This window comes from Protopterus annectens, chromosome 5.part0, assembly GCF_019279795.1.
Source record: "Protopterus annectens isolate FY-2018-M chromosome 5.part0, PAN1.0, whole genome shotgun sequence".
NCBI lineage: Eukaryota > Metazoa > Chordata > Ceratodontiformes > Protopteridae > Protopterus > Protopterus annectens.
Window position 1 is genome coordinate 1,457,114,662 of NC_056735.1, and position 17,395 is coordinate 1,457,132,056.

General features: G+C 43.7%; 1 protein-coding gene across 3 annotated transcripts in view; it reads left to right on the forward strand.

The window, feature by feature from the left end:
• The window catches only part of CDK4 (cyclin dependent kinase 4), a 357,049-nt gene that overhangs the window by 263,459 nt on the left and 76,195 nt on the right, over window positions 1-17,395 (forward strand). For all 3 annotated transcript variants that reach the window (XM_044071272.1, XM_044071273.1, XM_044071274.1), the window contains one exon: window positions 13,985-14,120. In XM_044071272.1, the coding sequence (XP_043927207.1) occupies window positions 13,985-14,120 (136 nt within the window). The remainder of the gene's footprint in view (window positions 1-13,984; window positions 14,121-17,395) is intronic.

A 17,395-nucleotide genomic window follows, 5' to 3' on the forward strand; every position in this document is an offset into this window, starting at 1 on the left:
AAGATTAAAATCTCATATTTGATTGCCTTATCTTGCCACACCTACATGCATTAAACTACTTAAGCAACAAAGATCATCTGCAAAGTCTCATAGTAATTTTTGTCCCTTGCTAAGAAGGGGGGGGGGGTGGACTGGATGTCTTCTTTGAAACTTCAGGGCACATTTTTACATCCAAGGTTAGTGCACTGTATGATGTGTATTGTAGAGGGATAAAGCTCAGACTGTGATGCATTTATTCCAGGATTGATCATTGTCCAAGGAGCTAGAGGGGCTGCAGGAGGAAGGTGGGATTGAGTAGCCAATGCTGACTTACCCATCCTGGGGGTAGGGAGGTGGTCCTGACCACTACACTGTCAATACCTACTGAAGGTAGATGCACATGGTATACAGTGCATAGGCCCAAAGACATATTTTTGTCTTTTTTTCAAGATGTATTTGCTTGGCAGCCTTCATGGCACAAGTGAGGATGGATATCCTCATAGAGAAAGGCATAGCAGAACCTCATATATCTATAGCATAGTTATCAGCTGCTTGGAAAAGGACTTAGGCAGTCATAAGGGGCTTTTTTTCTTTCTTGTCATGAGTGACTGATGTGTCATGAATGGTTGTTGCCGTGGTGGTGGGGAATAAATGGGCACAGTTACAGGTGGGACAAATGGTTTCCAGGCATGGAAATAGGAACAAAATATCATTAATGATTGGTGTACTTCTGGGTCAGGGAAATTACCAGACACTTTCTTTTTCAGCACTTTGTGCTTTCACCCAGACATAGCAACATTTCAGACGCAAAGGGGCTGGGGGGTGCACAGCATCATTTTCCCTATTTCAACAACCGGTTTTTGATGCCAAGTTTTTAGTCATCCCTTCAGGACACTTGTGATCAAGTCAGGGTTTCATTTTAAGTACTGTATTGAAATTACAGTCCGTCAGATGTCTAGTGAAGTCTGACCACAGAGATGCTGCGTTTTTATCAGATAATCACTTTGCAATAGAAATAATGGCAAAGAGACTGTCATGGAGTTGAAAAAATTAGAATTTAGATATTATCAAGTGTGCGTGTCCCAGGCTTGTCAGATTGGATGTTCTTCATTCCACATTGCTGCAGTCCTAACTATTGGGTAGTCCGCTGTCCCAGTCGGCCCGAATACCAAAGTATATGGCTGACGTCGGTCAAGGCGCATTAGACTGACGTCAGAACGTCAGGGTACTAATGCGCATGACCGACGTCATATCCTCAGTCTTTTTTGCCGCATGGTCCGATGCAGAAGCAGTTTTGCGAGTGCAGGTTGGCGTTCTGAAAGTTTCTGAAGTCAGAGTTTCAGACCGAATCAAAGTTGGCTAAGTACCCCGTTGGGGAATATTTTGTTTTTTTCTTGCCTCAGTATTTAACCGGATGTCAGAAAAAGTGAATAACTGTATTTCTTGTGGGAAACAGATACCTCATAGGGATTACCATACTTTGTGTATACCTTGTTTAGGGCCTGAGCACGACGCTGTTGGATGCCGCTCTTGTGCTAGATTTAACAAACGCACTATTAAGAGAAGGTTAGACTGTGCCAGGTTAGTTTTTGGGAAGCGTTGTAATTATAAAATGCCGTCGGATGCTCCGACGCCCGCTTCGGCCAAAAAGCGCAAGGATAAAGCAGCAAAGCCTAGAGTGGAAGAACCGACAGTCCCGGACGCCGGTTCTTTAGAAGGCTCAGTGGAGCCGGAGGTTCTGCCAGGAGTTTCTTTGGAGTCTCAGGGAGAGTCTTTACTGTTACAGGATGTGTCCTCTCAGGAAGTAGGCCAGGCTGAAGGGGCTTCTCAGGTGGCTGTTCTTCCCTCTCTTCCTAAGGTGGTTAGAGCCTCCCCTTCTGTTTCCAAGGCTTCTTTGAGAGGCAGGCCAAGTTTAACTTCAGTGGGGGTTTCTCCTAGTGCTTCAGGGTCTTTGCCTAAGAAACATATGCTTAAAATGGCAGAGGATTTGATTACTATGATTAGAGGTTCTATGCCCCCTCCTGATAAGAGGCCTAGGGTGGAACCTGAGTTTGAGAGTTTTGAGCAGTGTTCGGAGGCTTCTGAGTCTTCGGCTGAAGACTTGCAGGAGTATTCTCATTATTCTGATTCTGATGATTCTGCTCCTTCTGCTTCTCCTCCTGAGGATTTTTCTTTTTCAGAGACCCTCCACTCCATGAGAGAGCATTTTAAATGGGAAGGTCAGGATTTCTCTGATTCCAGGAAAAGGCTTAGGGAATTTTTGTTTTTACCCCAGCATAGGCCTTTAGCTATACCTCCTGTTCTGAATGTGGTGGAAGATGTGTTTGCAGAGGCTTCTCTTAATCCTGATTCTTTGCCTCCTGCTCCTGTTAAACCAGATAGGTATTACAGGGTGCCTGAAGCTAATAAGTATCTTTTTAAGAGTCCTAGGGCAGACCCAGAAACTGTTAGCCAGGGGCCTAAGGGTGTTAAGGCTTCTGTTGTCAAGAATCCGGTTCCTGCAGATAAAGAGGCCAGGGCCTTGGATAGATGGGGAAAGAAAGTTTATACTTCTTCCACTCTAGCCATGAGAGCTTTGAATTGCCAGTTTCACATGTTGAAATATCAAAATTATCTCCTTTCTCAGTTGAAATCTAAGGTTGATGCTCTGGCGGAAGGTATTGACTGTAAAGAGTTACAAGATTTAGTGCATGTTTCTGAACAGGTGGGTAAGCATTCTTTGCAATGTGGTTTTGATGCTGTACAGGCCTCGTCTAGGGTGGCTGCCACTAGGTCAGTTCTTCGCAGGCATGCCTGGCTGAGGGATCAAAATTTATCTGACCATGTTAAAACTAGAATTTTGGATGCCCCTTTGCAATCTGATGTCCTGTTTGGTTCTCCTGTTGAGGCAGTTTTAAAGAAAATGGAAGACAAGGCTAAGTCTATGCAGACTGTTAAAGATTTTTTGCAGGTTCAGCCTCCAAAGTTTAGTAGAAATTGGCCTACTAAAGGGTGCACGTATCCTTCTTATGATTCCCAGTCTAGGGGTAGATCTAGACGTGGCAGGGGCAGAGGTCAGGGCTCTTTCAGGCCTAGAACAGGGAGTTCTCCTGCACAGTCTGCAAGTGAGGGCAGGGGTCAGTCCTTTCGTAAACAGACCCAATGACCTACCTTTTCAGCTGCCAGATTCTTCTCGCCTGGCAGCACCTTTGGGAGGAAGGTTGGCACTTTTCAAAGAATATTGGAGTTTGATTACCCAAGACAAATGGGTACTGGATATCATACATCACGGTTACAGGTTTTATTTCCATACCTTGCCTCCTTTCAAAGGCATGCCAGACATTCCTCCTCAACAAAGAATAGAGGCTCACAAGCAAATTTCACTGTTACTCCAAATAGGGGCCATACAGCCGGTCCCTCTGCCAGAAGTGGGCCTAGGATTTTATTCTCGCCTGTTCCTAGTCCCAAAGAAGGGGAACACGTGGAGACCAATTTTGGATTTATCTGTCCTCAATACTTATCTGGACATTCCCAAGTTCAAAATGTTGACGTTGCAGCAGCTTTTACCTCTGCTGGGCAAAGATCATTGGATGGTAACTTTGGATCTCAAGGAGGCTTACCTTCATGTTCCTATCAGACTAAAGTGCAGGAAGTATCTGCGTTTTCGAGCTGGGACTTCTCACTATCAGTTCTCTGCATTGCCCTTTGGCTTATCTACTGCGCCCAGAGTGTTCACGAAAGTTCTGGCTCCAGTGATAGCTTTCTTCAGGCTAAAAGGAATACAGATCTATCCTTATTTGGACGACTGCCTGATTCTGGCTCAAGGAAGGGAAGAGCTTCTTCATCATTTGGAATATGTGATAGCAGTGCTAAGATGCCTGGGGTATTCTGTGAACGAAATAAAGTCCAGTCTAGTACCCTCTCAAGACATGTGCTTTCTGGGTGTGAGACTGAATACAGCATCCCAGATGGCCTTTTTAACCCCGGACAAACAAAAGCATCTATCCCTTTACTTCCTTCAGCTATCTCATCAGTCCGGGCTGACTGCAAGGACAGTCCTTCAAGCCTTAGGGTTCATGGCATCTTGTATTCTGGTGCTTCCCAATGCCAAACTGCATATGAGGAAGCTACAATGGTATCTCAAAAATGTATGGACACAGCACTGCCAGGATCTGGACACTGTCATTCAAATAATACCTTGCATTCAAAAGGAATTTTTGTGGTGGGCTCAGGAATGTCACCTAAACAAGGGACTCTCTGTGACCCGGCCAGAGGCGAGTCAGATTTTAACAGATGCCTCAGACATAGCTTGGGGAGCTCATCTAAATGGAAAGTGGATACAAGACAAGTGGCCTGCCAGACTGCAACATCTACATATCAACATGAAGGAGATGTTAGCAGTCCAGTTTGCATTAATAGCTTTCAAGGATTTACTTCTTCCAGGGCAGGTGTTGATTCTAACAGACAACACAACTGTCATGTGGTACATCAACAAGCAAGGGGGAACACATTCTTATCCTCTATGCAGGCAAGCAATGATTTTGTGGGAGACTGCTCTCAGTTTACAACTAAATCTTCAGGCAAGGTTTCTGCCGGAGCACAGAACTCCTTAGCAGACATGTTAAGCAGACAAATCATGGATCCCCACGAGTGGAAACTGGATCTTCATGTATTTCAGAAATTGACAGTGTCCTGGGGAACTCCAGACATAGATCTGTTCGCTTCTCCACTAAACCACCAGCTGCCAAGTTTTGCACAAAGGTTTCATCCCACAGCTTGGAAAGTGGATGCTCTTTCTTTCAGTTGGAAAAATCTTCATGTGTATGCCTTTCCACCTCTGCCTCTCCTCCCAAAGGTACTTCTGAAGGTCAGACAGGACAATCCAAGGATGATTTTGATAGCTCCAGATTGGCCTCGACAGCACTGGTACCCACTACTGAGAAGTCTAGTACAGAAGCCTCCATGGCCTTTGCCTTTGATTCCACATCTGTTGTCCCAGGAGGACAGTCATTTGATCAATGTCAAACTTCACTCTCTTCACCTAACAGCATGGCATATTCTGTTTTAAACCATAAAGGGTCTCAACTTCCACAACAAGTTTTGAATGTGATTTTGGAAGCCAGAAGGCCTAGTACAAGGAAAGTGTACGCAGATAAATGGAAGAGATTTTTATTTTGGAGTGCAGCTAAGGATTTGGATGTTTCTGAGCCTGATTTAAGTGTGGCTCTTCAATATCTTACTGAGTTATTGGACAAAGGTTTGTCCTTCTCTTCTATTAAGATTCATGCTGCAGCAATTTCAGCTCACTACGATTGTGACCCACCATTGTTTTCTCATCCTTTATTCAAGCAATTTCTTAGAGGGGCAAAGAATATAAGACCCCCACGAAGAGCTCCTACTCCTGCTTGGGATCTCAATTTTGTGTTGGAGAAACTCACTCTACAACCTTTTGAGCCTGCAGCTACTGCTGAGTTGAAATATTTGTCATGGAAAACTGCTTTTTGTTGGCCATTACCTCTGCAAGAAGGGTTTCTGAATTGCAGGCCCTTATGGCAGTTGAGCCTTTCTTAATTTTCCACAAGGATAGGGTATCTTTACGCACTAATCCTTCCTTTATGCCTAAAGTGGTTTCTAGTGTGGCTTTAAACCAAACTATTCATTTGCCTACTTTTTATGCAAATCCCCAAACTAAAGGGGAAAAGATTTTGCACACTTTAGATGTACACAGGCAGTTGCGATATTATTTGGACAGAACTAAAGGGTTCAGACAATCTCAGCAGTTATTAGTTTCTTTTGCTTTGTGCTCTCAGGGCAAGCCCGTGTCAAAACAAACTATTTCTAAGTGGATTGGATTTTGCATTGCTTTCTGTTATTCCCATCATGGCAAACAGATTCCAGCTGGGATTAGACCTCATTCCACTAGGGCTACTGCCACTTCAACAGCTTTTTGAGGGGTGGCTACTAAGGATATTTTAGAGGCAGCCACTTGGAGTTCAGTGCATACCTTCTCTAGGCATTACCACCTTCCATTGTACTCTAAATCCAGGGCTGGTTTTGCCACTGCTGTGTTGCAGGGCATTTTGGCAGCACCTGCTTCATTATAATTTAGCCATCCTCCCTTACCTCTGCTTTGGGATTCTACCCAAGTGTTAGGACTGCAGCAATGTGGGATGAAGAACATAGTACAGTTTTGTACCTACCATAAATGTAGATGTTCGAAGATCCACATTGCTGCAGTCCAATTTACCTCCCTCCTTCCCTCTGCTGTTTGAGGTGGTTGTGTGGGTTGGGTTATCCATCTGAGGTATATGGCATTTTGTATATATTGTATATATTATACATATTTTTGGTGTTAGGCTAGTTGGTTGTTTAGTTGTGGTCTATGGATTTTGACCTTTCTTTTTAGGGTCTTCTGACATCTGGGGCAAGAAAAGACTGAGGATATGACGTCGGTCATGCGCATTTGTACCCTGACGTTCTGATGTCAGTCAAATGCGCCTTGACCGACGTCAGCCTTATACTCTGATATTCGGGCCGACCGAGGGACAGCGGACTACCCAAGTGTTAGGACTGCAGCAATGTGGATCTTCGAACATCTACATTTATGGTAGGTACAAAACTGTACTTTCCTCAGGATACCCAGTACCTGTTTAACTCATTCACTTCAATGGACCTCAGGAAATTTGCACTGTAACGTCCAATGGGCAGAGCCTAAGCTTTCTGACAGAATCAAATTATGTCCTCACATTTCAAATAAATGTTCATATTTCTGGAACCATAGAAGTTATGAAAGAAGTATCAAAGGCAAACTCTTCATCATAAACTATTTTTATAGTGGTAGTATTCTTTAGGTTCTAGGTCTTAAACTCCGTTTTATAAGTCACAGTAAACACATTGACTATTACATTTGTAATATTTTGTAAACAACTTACACTATCACAGCAACCACTCAAGTTACGCACATACTGTCAGCAGCATTTTATTCATCTAGCTGTGAGCTTTCATATGAGGCTGAGGAGTTTTGTCTCTGTTACTTGGTTGTTGAAATATTTTGAAAAATGTGAACATTTTATCTATATAAATTAATATCATAAAAACAACAGTTAATATCTCTTTACCTTCAGTAGACGGAGGTTAAATATTAATGCAGTTGAGGTTGCCATTGTGTAAACTTTAAGATGAAATATTTTAAAACCTTGTACTTTGCATGGTTTTGCAATTATTTATGCAAATATGAGCAAGCAATATTTGACGTCTAGAGGCATCAGTAGGAGTAAACTGCAGATGCACCTGGAGGCGTCACTCAGATGTAATGAGTTAAGAACGCCCCTGAAGACCCTGTATTCATAGTGGTCTCAGCTGACAAATCCTCCAGGTAGCTTCCTTCTACCTCTTTATTCCCTACTGACAAGGACAGCAAGTTTATGGATTGGATAGGAAAGGTCTATACTTCTTCCACTCTTGCCATCAGAGCCCTAAACTGTCAAACCCACATGGCTAGGTTTGTTCTAGACACCCTTTCTAAGGCTGCAGCCCTCTTGCCTGATGTACCAGACTCACCTGATAAGGCTCAACTAAACCACCTCCTCTCCACTGCCTCACAGATGGCAAAGCAGTCCATTAAGTGCAGTTCAATGCAGTAGAGGCCTCTTCTAAATCTACAGCATCAGGTTCTGTATTGTGAAGATATTCTTGGGTGAGGCTACAACCTCTCCCTATGTATATATAAACCAAGTTGCTGTATGCACCACTAGATAAGGCCCTTTTTGGTGAAGCATCTGCAGAACTCCTCAAATCCCTGCAAGAAAAAGGAGTTGCAAAATTTAAAACATTTACTGGTTTCACCTGTCTCTAGGTACCATAGAAACTACCCTCAATGGACTACCTTTGTTGGGATACAATCTAGGAAACATTCCACTCCTAGACCCCCTTCCTCAGGTAATAACACTCCTTTTCGGAGGCAACCTGACAAGGACAGAACACCTCATCTGTGACTCAAACCCACTACCTCTCTACACTCACCTGTCCCTTCGCCTTACACTCTCCCTACCCTCCTGGCGGAAGATCACCTCAGAGGCCTGGGTCCTCTCTGTAATTCAAAACAGTTTATTTTATGACTTGGGCTCTACCCCCCCTTCCAGGGGACACCCCAGCCAAGTGAGCTCCATCTTTTCCCCTCAGTTCTGGATGAACGTCAAGCCCAGGGCACCATAGAAAGGGTCGCACCACTCCAGCTAAACAAGGGATTTACTCAAGGATGTTTTTTGGTCCCAAGAAAAGATGGTCCTTGGAGACCAATTCTAGATTTGTCCATACTCAAACTTTTATCTTAAGGTTCCCACCTTGAGAATGCTCACCTTGCAGTTGCTGTTGCCCCTTATCCCCCACCAGGCCTTTATGGTATCCCTGGATCTGAAGGATACCTACCTTCACATTCCTATTCACCCCTTCTACAGGAAATTCTTATGTTTCTCAGTAGGTTCCTTGCATTTTAAATTTTTTGCATCAATTTTTGGGCTCTCCACAGCCCCTAGGGTGTTCAAAGTGTCTAGCACCAGTGATTGCCCACTGCAGGACACAGAGCATTCAAATATACCCATATCTGAACAACCTGTTAATACTTTACTAGGACCTTCACACCCTGCAACATCACCTACTCCTAGTGACCAGAACCGTGGCAGACCTAGGGTTCACTGTGAACTAAGAGAAGTCCCACCTGACCCCTGCAAAAGACCTAGTCTTTCTAGAGTGCGGGATAAGAAGTGACAGGATGGCAGCCTTCATCCCTTGCCAGAAGGTGAAAGATATCGCTCTGTACCTTCAGAAGCTTCTCTCTCTCTTCAAACACGTTCAGCCAGAGAATTCCTGAAAGTCCTGGGACACATGGCATCCTTGATACCAGTGCTCCCGCTGGTAAGGCTGCACATGAGGAAGATCCAGTGGGTACTAAAGACTCATTGGAATCAACATTCTCATCCTCTGGATGTCTCCCTCCGCTTACTACCATGCCTGAAGAAAGAGTTGGAATGGTGGATTACAGCCATCCATCTCAACCAGGGCATGCTATTGCAGTTACCTCCACTCTCACGGCAAATCTTCACAGATGCTTCAGACCTAAGTTGGGGGGGTAGTTTTACAACACCAGCAAAAATTAAGCAAAGTGCAGAGAGAGAGGTCTCTGAGGCAAAGGGATCACAGCAACATCAAAGAGATTAGGGCCATTTTCTTAGCACTGCAGGACTTCCAACCAGCCCTCCTACCAAGCACCTTGAAAGTAGTCGCAGACAAATATGACTGTCTTGTGGTACATAAACAAGCAGGGGTGTGGGAACAAGGTCTTACCCCCTTTGCAGCCTAGCCATACAGATTCGGTCTCTTGTCTCATCTCTGCAAATCCACCTTCAAGCAGTTTACATTCCTTCAGCTGAGAAATCTATGGCAGACACACTCAGCAGAACTTCTGCACCCTTTCACGAATGGATGCTTCACAGAGAGGTGTTCCTAGATCTTATACACAAGTGGGGTATTCCTCAGGCAGTCCTGTTTGCCTCCTTCCAGAACAATCAAATGCCTTTGTTTGGTACAAGGGATCCACATCTCTGCCTTCTCATTCGCTCTCTTGGGCGGGGATGTATCTTTGTGCCTCCCCCCCACCTTCACACTGATTCAGAAGGTCCTCCTGAAGATTCAGAGGGGAAAACCAAAAATCCTGCTGGTGACTCCCTTCTGGCCAAGACAACATTGGATGTTCTTCGTGTTTCACTGTTGCAGTCATTACAATTGGGTTATCCTGCTGGCAGGCTACCCTCAGTCGGCCTGAATTCCAAAGTCTAGGTCCAAAACATTGGTTTCCCCTTCATCTACTAGCCATGGGCAATCACCACAGGTTACCCCACCGTTTAGACCTACTCATGCAAGACAGGGGGTCCCCAATAACACTGTAAGGTGAGCAATCTCAGCCTGACTTTATGGGCGATAGGGTTCTGATCCCCTTTAGGCACCTGTACTCAGAGGACGTACTCAATGTCCTGTAGGAGGCCAATTATGTGGCAAAATGGCAAAGATTATCCAGGTAGTGTCCTAAGAAAAACCAGGACCCTTTACTCACTCCTGTAGCCATGGTCCTTACTTACTTGTGTGAGCTTCTCCATTCAGGACTAACATATTAAGGTCCACTTGTCTGCCATTTCCACTTGTCTTCCTTTGGTACCTCCTCTGGCATTCAGATTAGAAGTTAAGCTCTTTTTAAAAGGGGTCCTCCGTATCAGATCCCCTCAAACCAATACAGCCTACATGGGACCTGAATTATGTCCTGGAAAAACTCACTTTCCCTCCTTTTGAGAGCCCACTCTGCTTCACTGAAGCTATGTACCTGGAAAACAGTAGTGCTGGTAGCCCTCGCATCCGCCAGGAGGGTATCTGAAATCCAAGCCCTGATGGCCATCCCTCCTTACCTCATCGTCCATAAAGACAGAGTCTCCCTCAGGACTAACCCTTCCTTCATGCCTAAGGTGGTTAATGAGCTATCCTTGAATCAGACCATTAACTTGCCTGTCTTTCAACCTCAAAGTTCCTCTGAAAGAACTCTACATTCACTAGATGTCCACAGACAACTCTGGTATTATCTGGGCAAGACCAAACCCATTAGATTGCCTGACCAGCTGTTTGCCTCCTTTCACCCAAGAGCCTTGGGGAAGGCAGTTTCTAAACAGACAATCTCTTCATGGATATCCAAGGCCATCTCTGCATGCTACTCCTTTCATGGCAAAACCCTATCTGAAAGCGTGAGGGCTCATTCCACTAGGGCAGCTGCTTTCTTCTGTGGGGTAGACTATGCATCTATCCTAGAAACTGCTACCTGGTCATCGGTCCATACTTTTACCAGACATTACAAACTAGGTTTGGCTTCTAGGGCCAGAAGCAGTTTTGCTAGGTCCATTCTACATGGCCTAATAGACCAGGGACCTTATCCCTCCTCCCAAGCTCATACCTAAAGCTTTGGTACTGTCCCTACAGTAATGAATACTGCAACATGAGAATAGAAGGGCATAGAATAGTTGTGTAAGAACTTACAATAACTTAGATGTCCTTCTCTTCCATGTTGCAGTAATTCAATTCCACCCTCCTTACCCCCCTCTTTACCTGTTTAGCCACGTGAGGGGGCAGATTCCTCTCCATCCACCAAACCTCAGCATCAGGCATATGCCTCCAGGAGGCACCATTTGGCTTGGTATTCCATGTGGGTCTGAAAAGCTTCCTCCTTCCTCTTCATTGCTTCCAGGGGTAGTACTGTATGCAGCACTCCAATCGGAAGTGGGTACATGCAGACTTCACCTTTATAGCCAACATTCGTTTATGGCTGTGACATCAAACATCACACATACCCCTGCTCCGAAGACTTTGGTATACTGGCCGGATGTCCGGTGCCGCAGGCAGCAACCTCTCTACAGTAATGAATACTGCAACATGGAAGAGAAGGACATCTAAGGTTATGGTAAGTTCTTACACAACTATTTTTAGAATATGGATATACCGACACTTTTAGTGCCTTCATGTGATGCATTGGGCCTGAATGAGTGGGGGCATTGAAGCCCCGCACTGATGGAAGGCTCTCATTGATCTTGAACCAGGTTTCTGTGTTGATGCATATGTCAAGGTTTTCCAGAGTAAGACATGCCTGTAGGGAATAAAATGTTTTTTTTTTTTTTTTTTGCTCAAGGCATTGAGCAGCAATGCCTTTGTTATCCAGATCCAGTTTTATTAGACTGAAAGTTTTAGAAGAGTGCTGTTGCCTAAAAAACGGTACAATAGTGGGGACAAGGATTTAGCCAGCATATGAAAGCCTTGGGGAGATAGGTGCAGGCCACCCCTGGCAAAGCAGTAAGGATGGCCAACCCTGGCAAAGCAGTAAGGATGGTCTGCCATCAACTCCTATTCAGGTATATGTTGGTACCCCCTTTAAATGTTGCCAGTAGTTAAGACTTTGTTGATATCGATAATTTTTTTGTGCATATTCTGGCATCAGTTTTAGTGGTGGAAGAATGCTGCTAAGGCTAGGTTCATACACACATTCTGAGAACTTCATGTAGTCCAGGGAGTTGCATCTCAACTCTCTTACACCCACATGCACTGTGTGTGTGTCGCATGTGTACTTGTGGTGCAGGGATTTGAGCACATGTGCTGCAGTGAATCTTGGAACCTGATAGGCAGCTGCCTGTGACCATCTTGCACAGCCTGGTAAGTGGTGCATCTGTGTCTCACTATGATACCCGGTATGACTAGGATATTGGACTTTGTGAAAGTTTGCCTTATGGGCTTTTGAAATCAGTCAGTTTGATTCTTAAATGAATGTTTCGTGATGGTTGCTGCCTGCAATGCGTGTTTGTGAGGTTTCTGAGTGTGCTTGTTTCTTATGTTACCTAAAACCATAAAGGAGGCTGAGGGAATCAAACCGTGGAATACAGAAAGACGCTTGTTAACCACTTATACCTTTACTACTCTGTGCTGACAGCTGTCAAGTGCTTCCTCTGACAGCATCTCTACCTTTGTTTATTGACTTCCAGGCAGTCATCCACCCAGTCTTCTTTCATCGTTGGACATTATCTGACACTTGGGGAGCTTGACTTTGAGATATTTTACAGTGCAGCTGGAAGCTTACAGATAATGCTGACATGGTGTAGTACCTTCACTATCCTCCTGCAACAGCGCGCTAGTGTGTACACTTGCATTCACACACGGAGACACACACACACACACACACGTGCAAGCTTAGTGAATTGTAATTTGTAATATGAATTTTTTTCATGAAGTTCAGTTATGATAAGCTGTTATGAGTCATTCGTGGCTTGAAAGCTTTCTCTCTGCAAATGGGGGGGGGGGGGCTAAGCAAGCTTAGCAAATTGTCTTGGTATATGCTGTTTGTATTCTTATGCTTCCAAAAGGAAAGATACATGTGTAGTCCTTATCAGGTAATACACACACACACACACACACACACACACACACACACACACACACACACACACACACACACACACACACACACACACACACACACACACACACACACACAGTTATGAGCCAGTAAGTATTATGCATTGGTTTTGAAGCTAATAAAACTGAAATGTGAGATTTAATCAAGAAAATCTTGTTTGCCCATTGCGTGTTTTATATTTCTGAAAGATTTTGTGCTCTTATATTTGCTAGTCTTAAATAATTTCACTGGTTTTAGCAGAATTGAAATGCATGCCTTCTGATATGAAAAAGTAGAGCATCTTACTGCAGCAATTTTTTTTAAATAGCTGAAGTTTAGTGGCAGTGGGACACAATAGTTCTGCCCTCACCCCTCTTTCTATAGAAATCTGTTTCTGTAGCTTTTAGATTGAGATTAGAGAGTATTTTCTCTACATCTGTGAATGTACCTCTCAGCCTTTTAGGACAAGAATCTGCACAAAGCCTAAAATGGGGGACAAAGGCCCAAAAATGGGGACAGATTTTAAATATTGCTCCTATAAACTTAAAACATTCCTAGAATAACATGATTTGTCAGCCATGCATTTTTTGGAGGATATTAAGTCTGAAATTCAAACGTGTGTCATTATTTAGTAACTTCATTCCTCAGTTATGTGCTAAAAAACAACACAAATTTTATGACGAATAAACCAAAAATACGAGACAAAAATCTGGACATTCTGCGAAGTCTGGACAGTTGAGAGCCATGTCTGTGAATGGTTTTGATGGAGTTGATTTGAATCCTATTTAAACTATTACATTAGCAGCCATTGTTGAATGTAGGCAGGTATAATGTTTAAAACTGGAGGATGAGGGTCCAGATTAGTTAACAATTCCTTTGACAAGAGTTGGCTGTAGATTGAAAAAAAAACTAACAATTGCCGTTGACAGCTGTTGAATATAGTAGCTGGAATGTACTAACTGTACATAGAAGGAAGTTTTGCAGATGTTGGTGATTCCTGCATTGTCTGTGATAACAATTGCAATAATTTTAAACAAGTATTGCTTATTTCAGCATGATTGGACTTCCTCCTGAGGAAGACTGGCCTACAGATGTTACCATACCCTATGGCACCTTCTCGCCAAAGTCACCAGCACCAGTAGAGTCATATGTGCCAGATATGGATAACCTCGCAGCAAGGCTACTTCTGGTAAGTTCTGTGTCTCACAGCACCACCAACACCATCTCTATTTTATTTATTTTTTAATTATTATTGGCAATTACAATAGTGTTTTTTTTATTTCCGGTAAGTGTTGGGTTACAGTAGGTTGATCCACAGATCAAATCTGTGCTTATGAAATCTGAATCCTGTTTGAGCTATAGACTATGTGCCTATCTTACTGAAGTGCTAAACCAGAATGGCTGGTGATGGTTAGGGTAGTAAATGTCTGCATACTTAGCTGCTGAAGTCACTTCAGATGTCCTGACTGATTTACTGTTGCAGTAATCTTAGCAAATGTGTTTTGCTTGCTGAGAACTGGCCAGAGTACCAAAGCTTTACCTTCATATGATGTACATCCAGACGCTGACCTCCGTTCATAGGCATTGAGATACTAAAGCTGACATACGTAGGAGATCCCCATACTATCCCCATACCAGCCTGAATGCAAGTCTGTGCACCCAACAAACTGTGTAATCCTTTGGTCACTAGGTATCACAGCTTCACTTGTTGGATCAGATAAATGCCCTGTTGGGGACCACCTGTTCCCCTTGTTTTAGGTGTGTTCTGTTTTTACATGCATTTAAGGCGCTGGTTGCTTATGATGATTTACTCCTTGAAGGCTGTATAGCGGAGGCGCTAGAGTCTATGTACTGATAAAGCTTTTAACCGACCTTTTGGATTTACTGGCTTCTTTGTGTGGTTTGCTGTATTTCTGACTTTGATTTGTGGTTTATTACCTTCTATTTCCTTGTCTCTTTCTTGGCTAATTATTGTTAGATGTCAACTAGGAAGGGTAAGTGTGAGTGAAGTAGACAAATTCCTTACAAAAACTTGTACACTAAGAGTTTGTTTAATTTAGGGCCCAAACATGACCATAAATCTTGTTCCATGTGCCAGTCTTTTGTTCAGTAAACCCTCTGATTTAGGCTGTTTGCTCTTGATACACTCAAGATCCAATGTGTTAAGCAACTCGCCCAATCCCACTATGTCAGAAGGCCCAGACGTAGGCCTCCCATCTAAGAAGAAACGTGAGACCAAGAGAGGATTCTTTATCTGTTGTCTTGGAATCAGATGTACCCACTGAGGTGGCCTAACCCTTGGTATGACAATCGACTTCTCATGAGGCCTGTACTGAGACCCCGTCTGAGGCTGGTATGGCTGCTGAGGCCTCAAAGACATAATCCTCCTACGAACCACAGGTAATGTATCAGAGGGACCTCATGGAATCCCTCTGATCCTTGTGAGGGAAAAGATTTCCATAACCGTAATAGAAATGTGACAATGTTCAGAGCCTCCTAAGTTAATTCATGTGGACGTCACCCCTAAAAAGAAAAAACAAAGTCAAACAGATAGTGTCACTGTCTGCATGCAAAGAAAGTGGTTTGTTTTCTCTCAAGGGCTTTTCAAGGCAGTCATGCCCTTGAAGGCCCCTTCTTTTGTGACCTCTTCATGGCACTTCATAAGCAGGCACTGGATTCCTTTTGCTCTGATGAGGAACCAGATAAGAATTTGGACCTCTCCCTAGACTACTCCTCCCTGTTACATTCTACTGGACAGATTTCTTAAGATGCAGAAGAAAAATTATTATAATTTATTGGAGATTGAAACCCCTGCCCCCACTCCCACCTGTGTTAAAGGCTTATCTGGATACCTTTCAGGATACTTCCTTGGCTCCTGACTCTGTCCGCTGCACCAAAAAGACTGGATAGGTTCTAGAAAATTCCTGATGAACTCAAATACTTGTACAAAAATCCTGTGGTAGACCCAGCCACAGTCTCTCTAGATTCAGACAAACCTTTCAAGTTACTCTGACACTACTTTTCTTCCTAATGCCAAAGATAGTTGCAATGGACAGGTTGGGCAAGGAAGTTTACACTTCTTCCACACTAGCCTTTGGGGGCCATTAATTGTCAAACTCAAATGACCAAGTTCTTACTCTCAGTCTTACAATCCTTAAGCAAGTCTGTCACAGAGGCACAGACCAAGTCTCTAAACAGCTTATGCAGTCTTTAGTGGCCCAGACTTCTCAAATAGCTAAGCAGTTTTAAATGTAGCTGTGGTGGATGCTGCGGATGCTTCTTCCATGGCAGCTGCCACTGAATCTGTGATTAGAAGGTATGCCTGGTTAAGGAGCCAACCTATCCCTAAAGATTTATAATCTAAGATTTTGGACTTTCCCTTGGATAACAATCTCCTTTTTGGTCCCAAAGCTGCTAGTCTATTCAAGGCTTTGCAGGAGCAGGGCAAAATTATGAAAGATTGCTGCCAAATCCTGATGTCCAGTTATCTAGCTAAATGCACCTGTTTCGCTAAGATAGAAACCAGAACTCTTTATAGACAAAGGAAAACTCCCAAGAGAAGATTTCCATAGAAAATTCAGAGGGATGCACTTTCTGGTAGGCCTCAGTTCAGTTAACAGGCCACTGGGACTATTTTCTCCTCTTTCCAAGAATGTTCACAAAGTGAATGGCCCCTGTAGTGGCTTTTTGTCACATTAGTCATCCAGATTTTCCTTTACATGAAAGATCTTCTACTCCAGGCTGTAGCCAGGGACATTCTTCTAAAGCATCTTTATTACACAGTACGACTTGGTTTTGCTGGGGTTCACTATCAACTACAAAAAAATCCCAGCTAACCTCCTTCCCAGCAAATGACTTTCCTGGGATGCCATCTAGACATGTCTTCCATGCATTCCTCCATTCCTCAAGAGAAGGTCACCTCTCTAGCCAACAAGTTTCTTCTCCTTTCAGCATGGGATCTTTGCTGAGCCAGACAAGCTGTCAAGACTGTGGGACTCATGGCTATCACCATCCCTATGTTACTTCTCACTGGATTACACATGAGGAAAATACAACTGTACCTTAAATTGGTGTGTTCTCAGCGCCACCCCCTTCTCGATGCCAACATTCCTCTTCCATCTTTCAAGAAAGAACTCCCTTGCTTTAGCAACCAGGTTAGTCAACCCAGGTCTCCCATTCAACCCAACCATGCACAACCAAGTCATGATGTTATTCGTGTTTCACTGTTGCAGTCATCACATTTGGGTTATCCCTGCCAGGGTAGCTTTGGCCGGCCCAAATACCAGAGACTTAGTAGTTCTGTGTCGGTTGTTGTTGCATCAGGTCATCAGTAGTATAAAGTAAGGCAGCCAACGTCATTACATCAGTCTTTCTTGGAGTGGAACCTGAGTTTTCATTTCCAAATTGAAGTTGAAGTCTTTTAAAGCCAAGTACCCCATTGGGGATCCTTTTTTTCCTGCACTA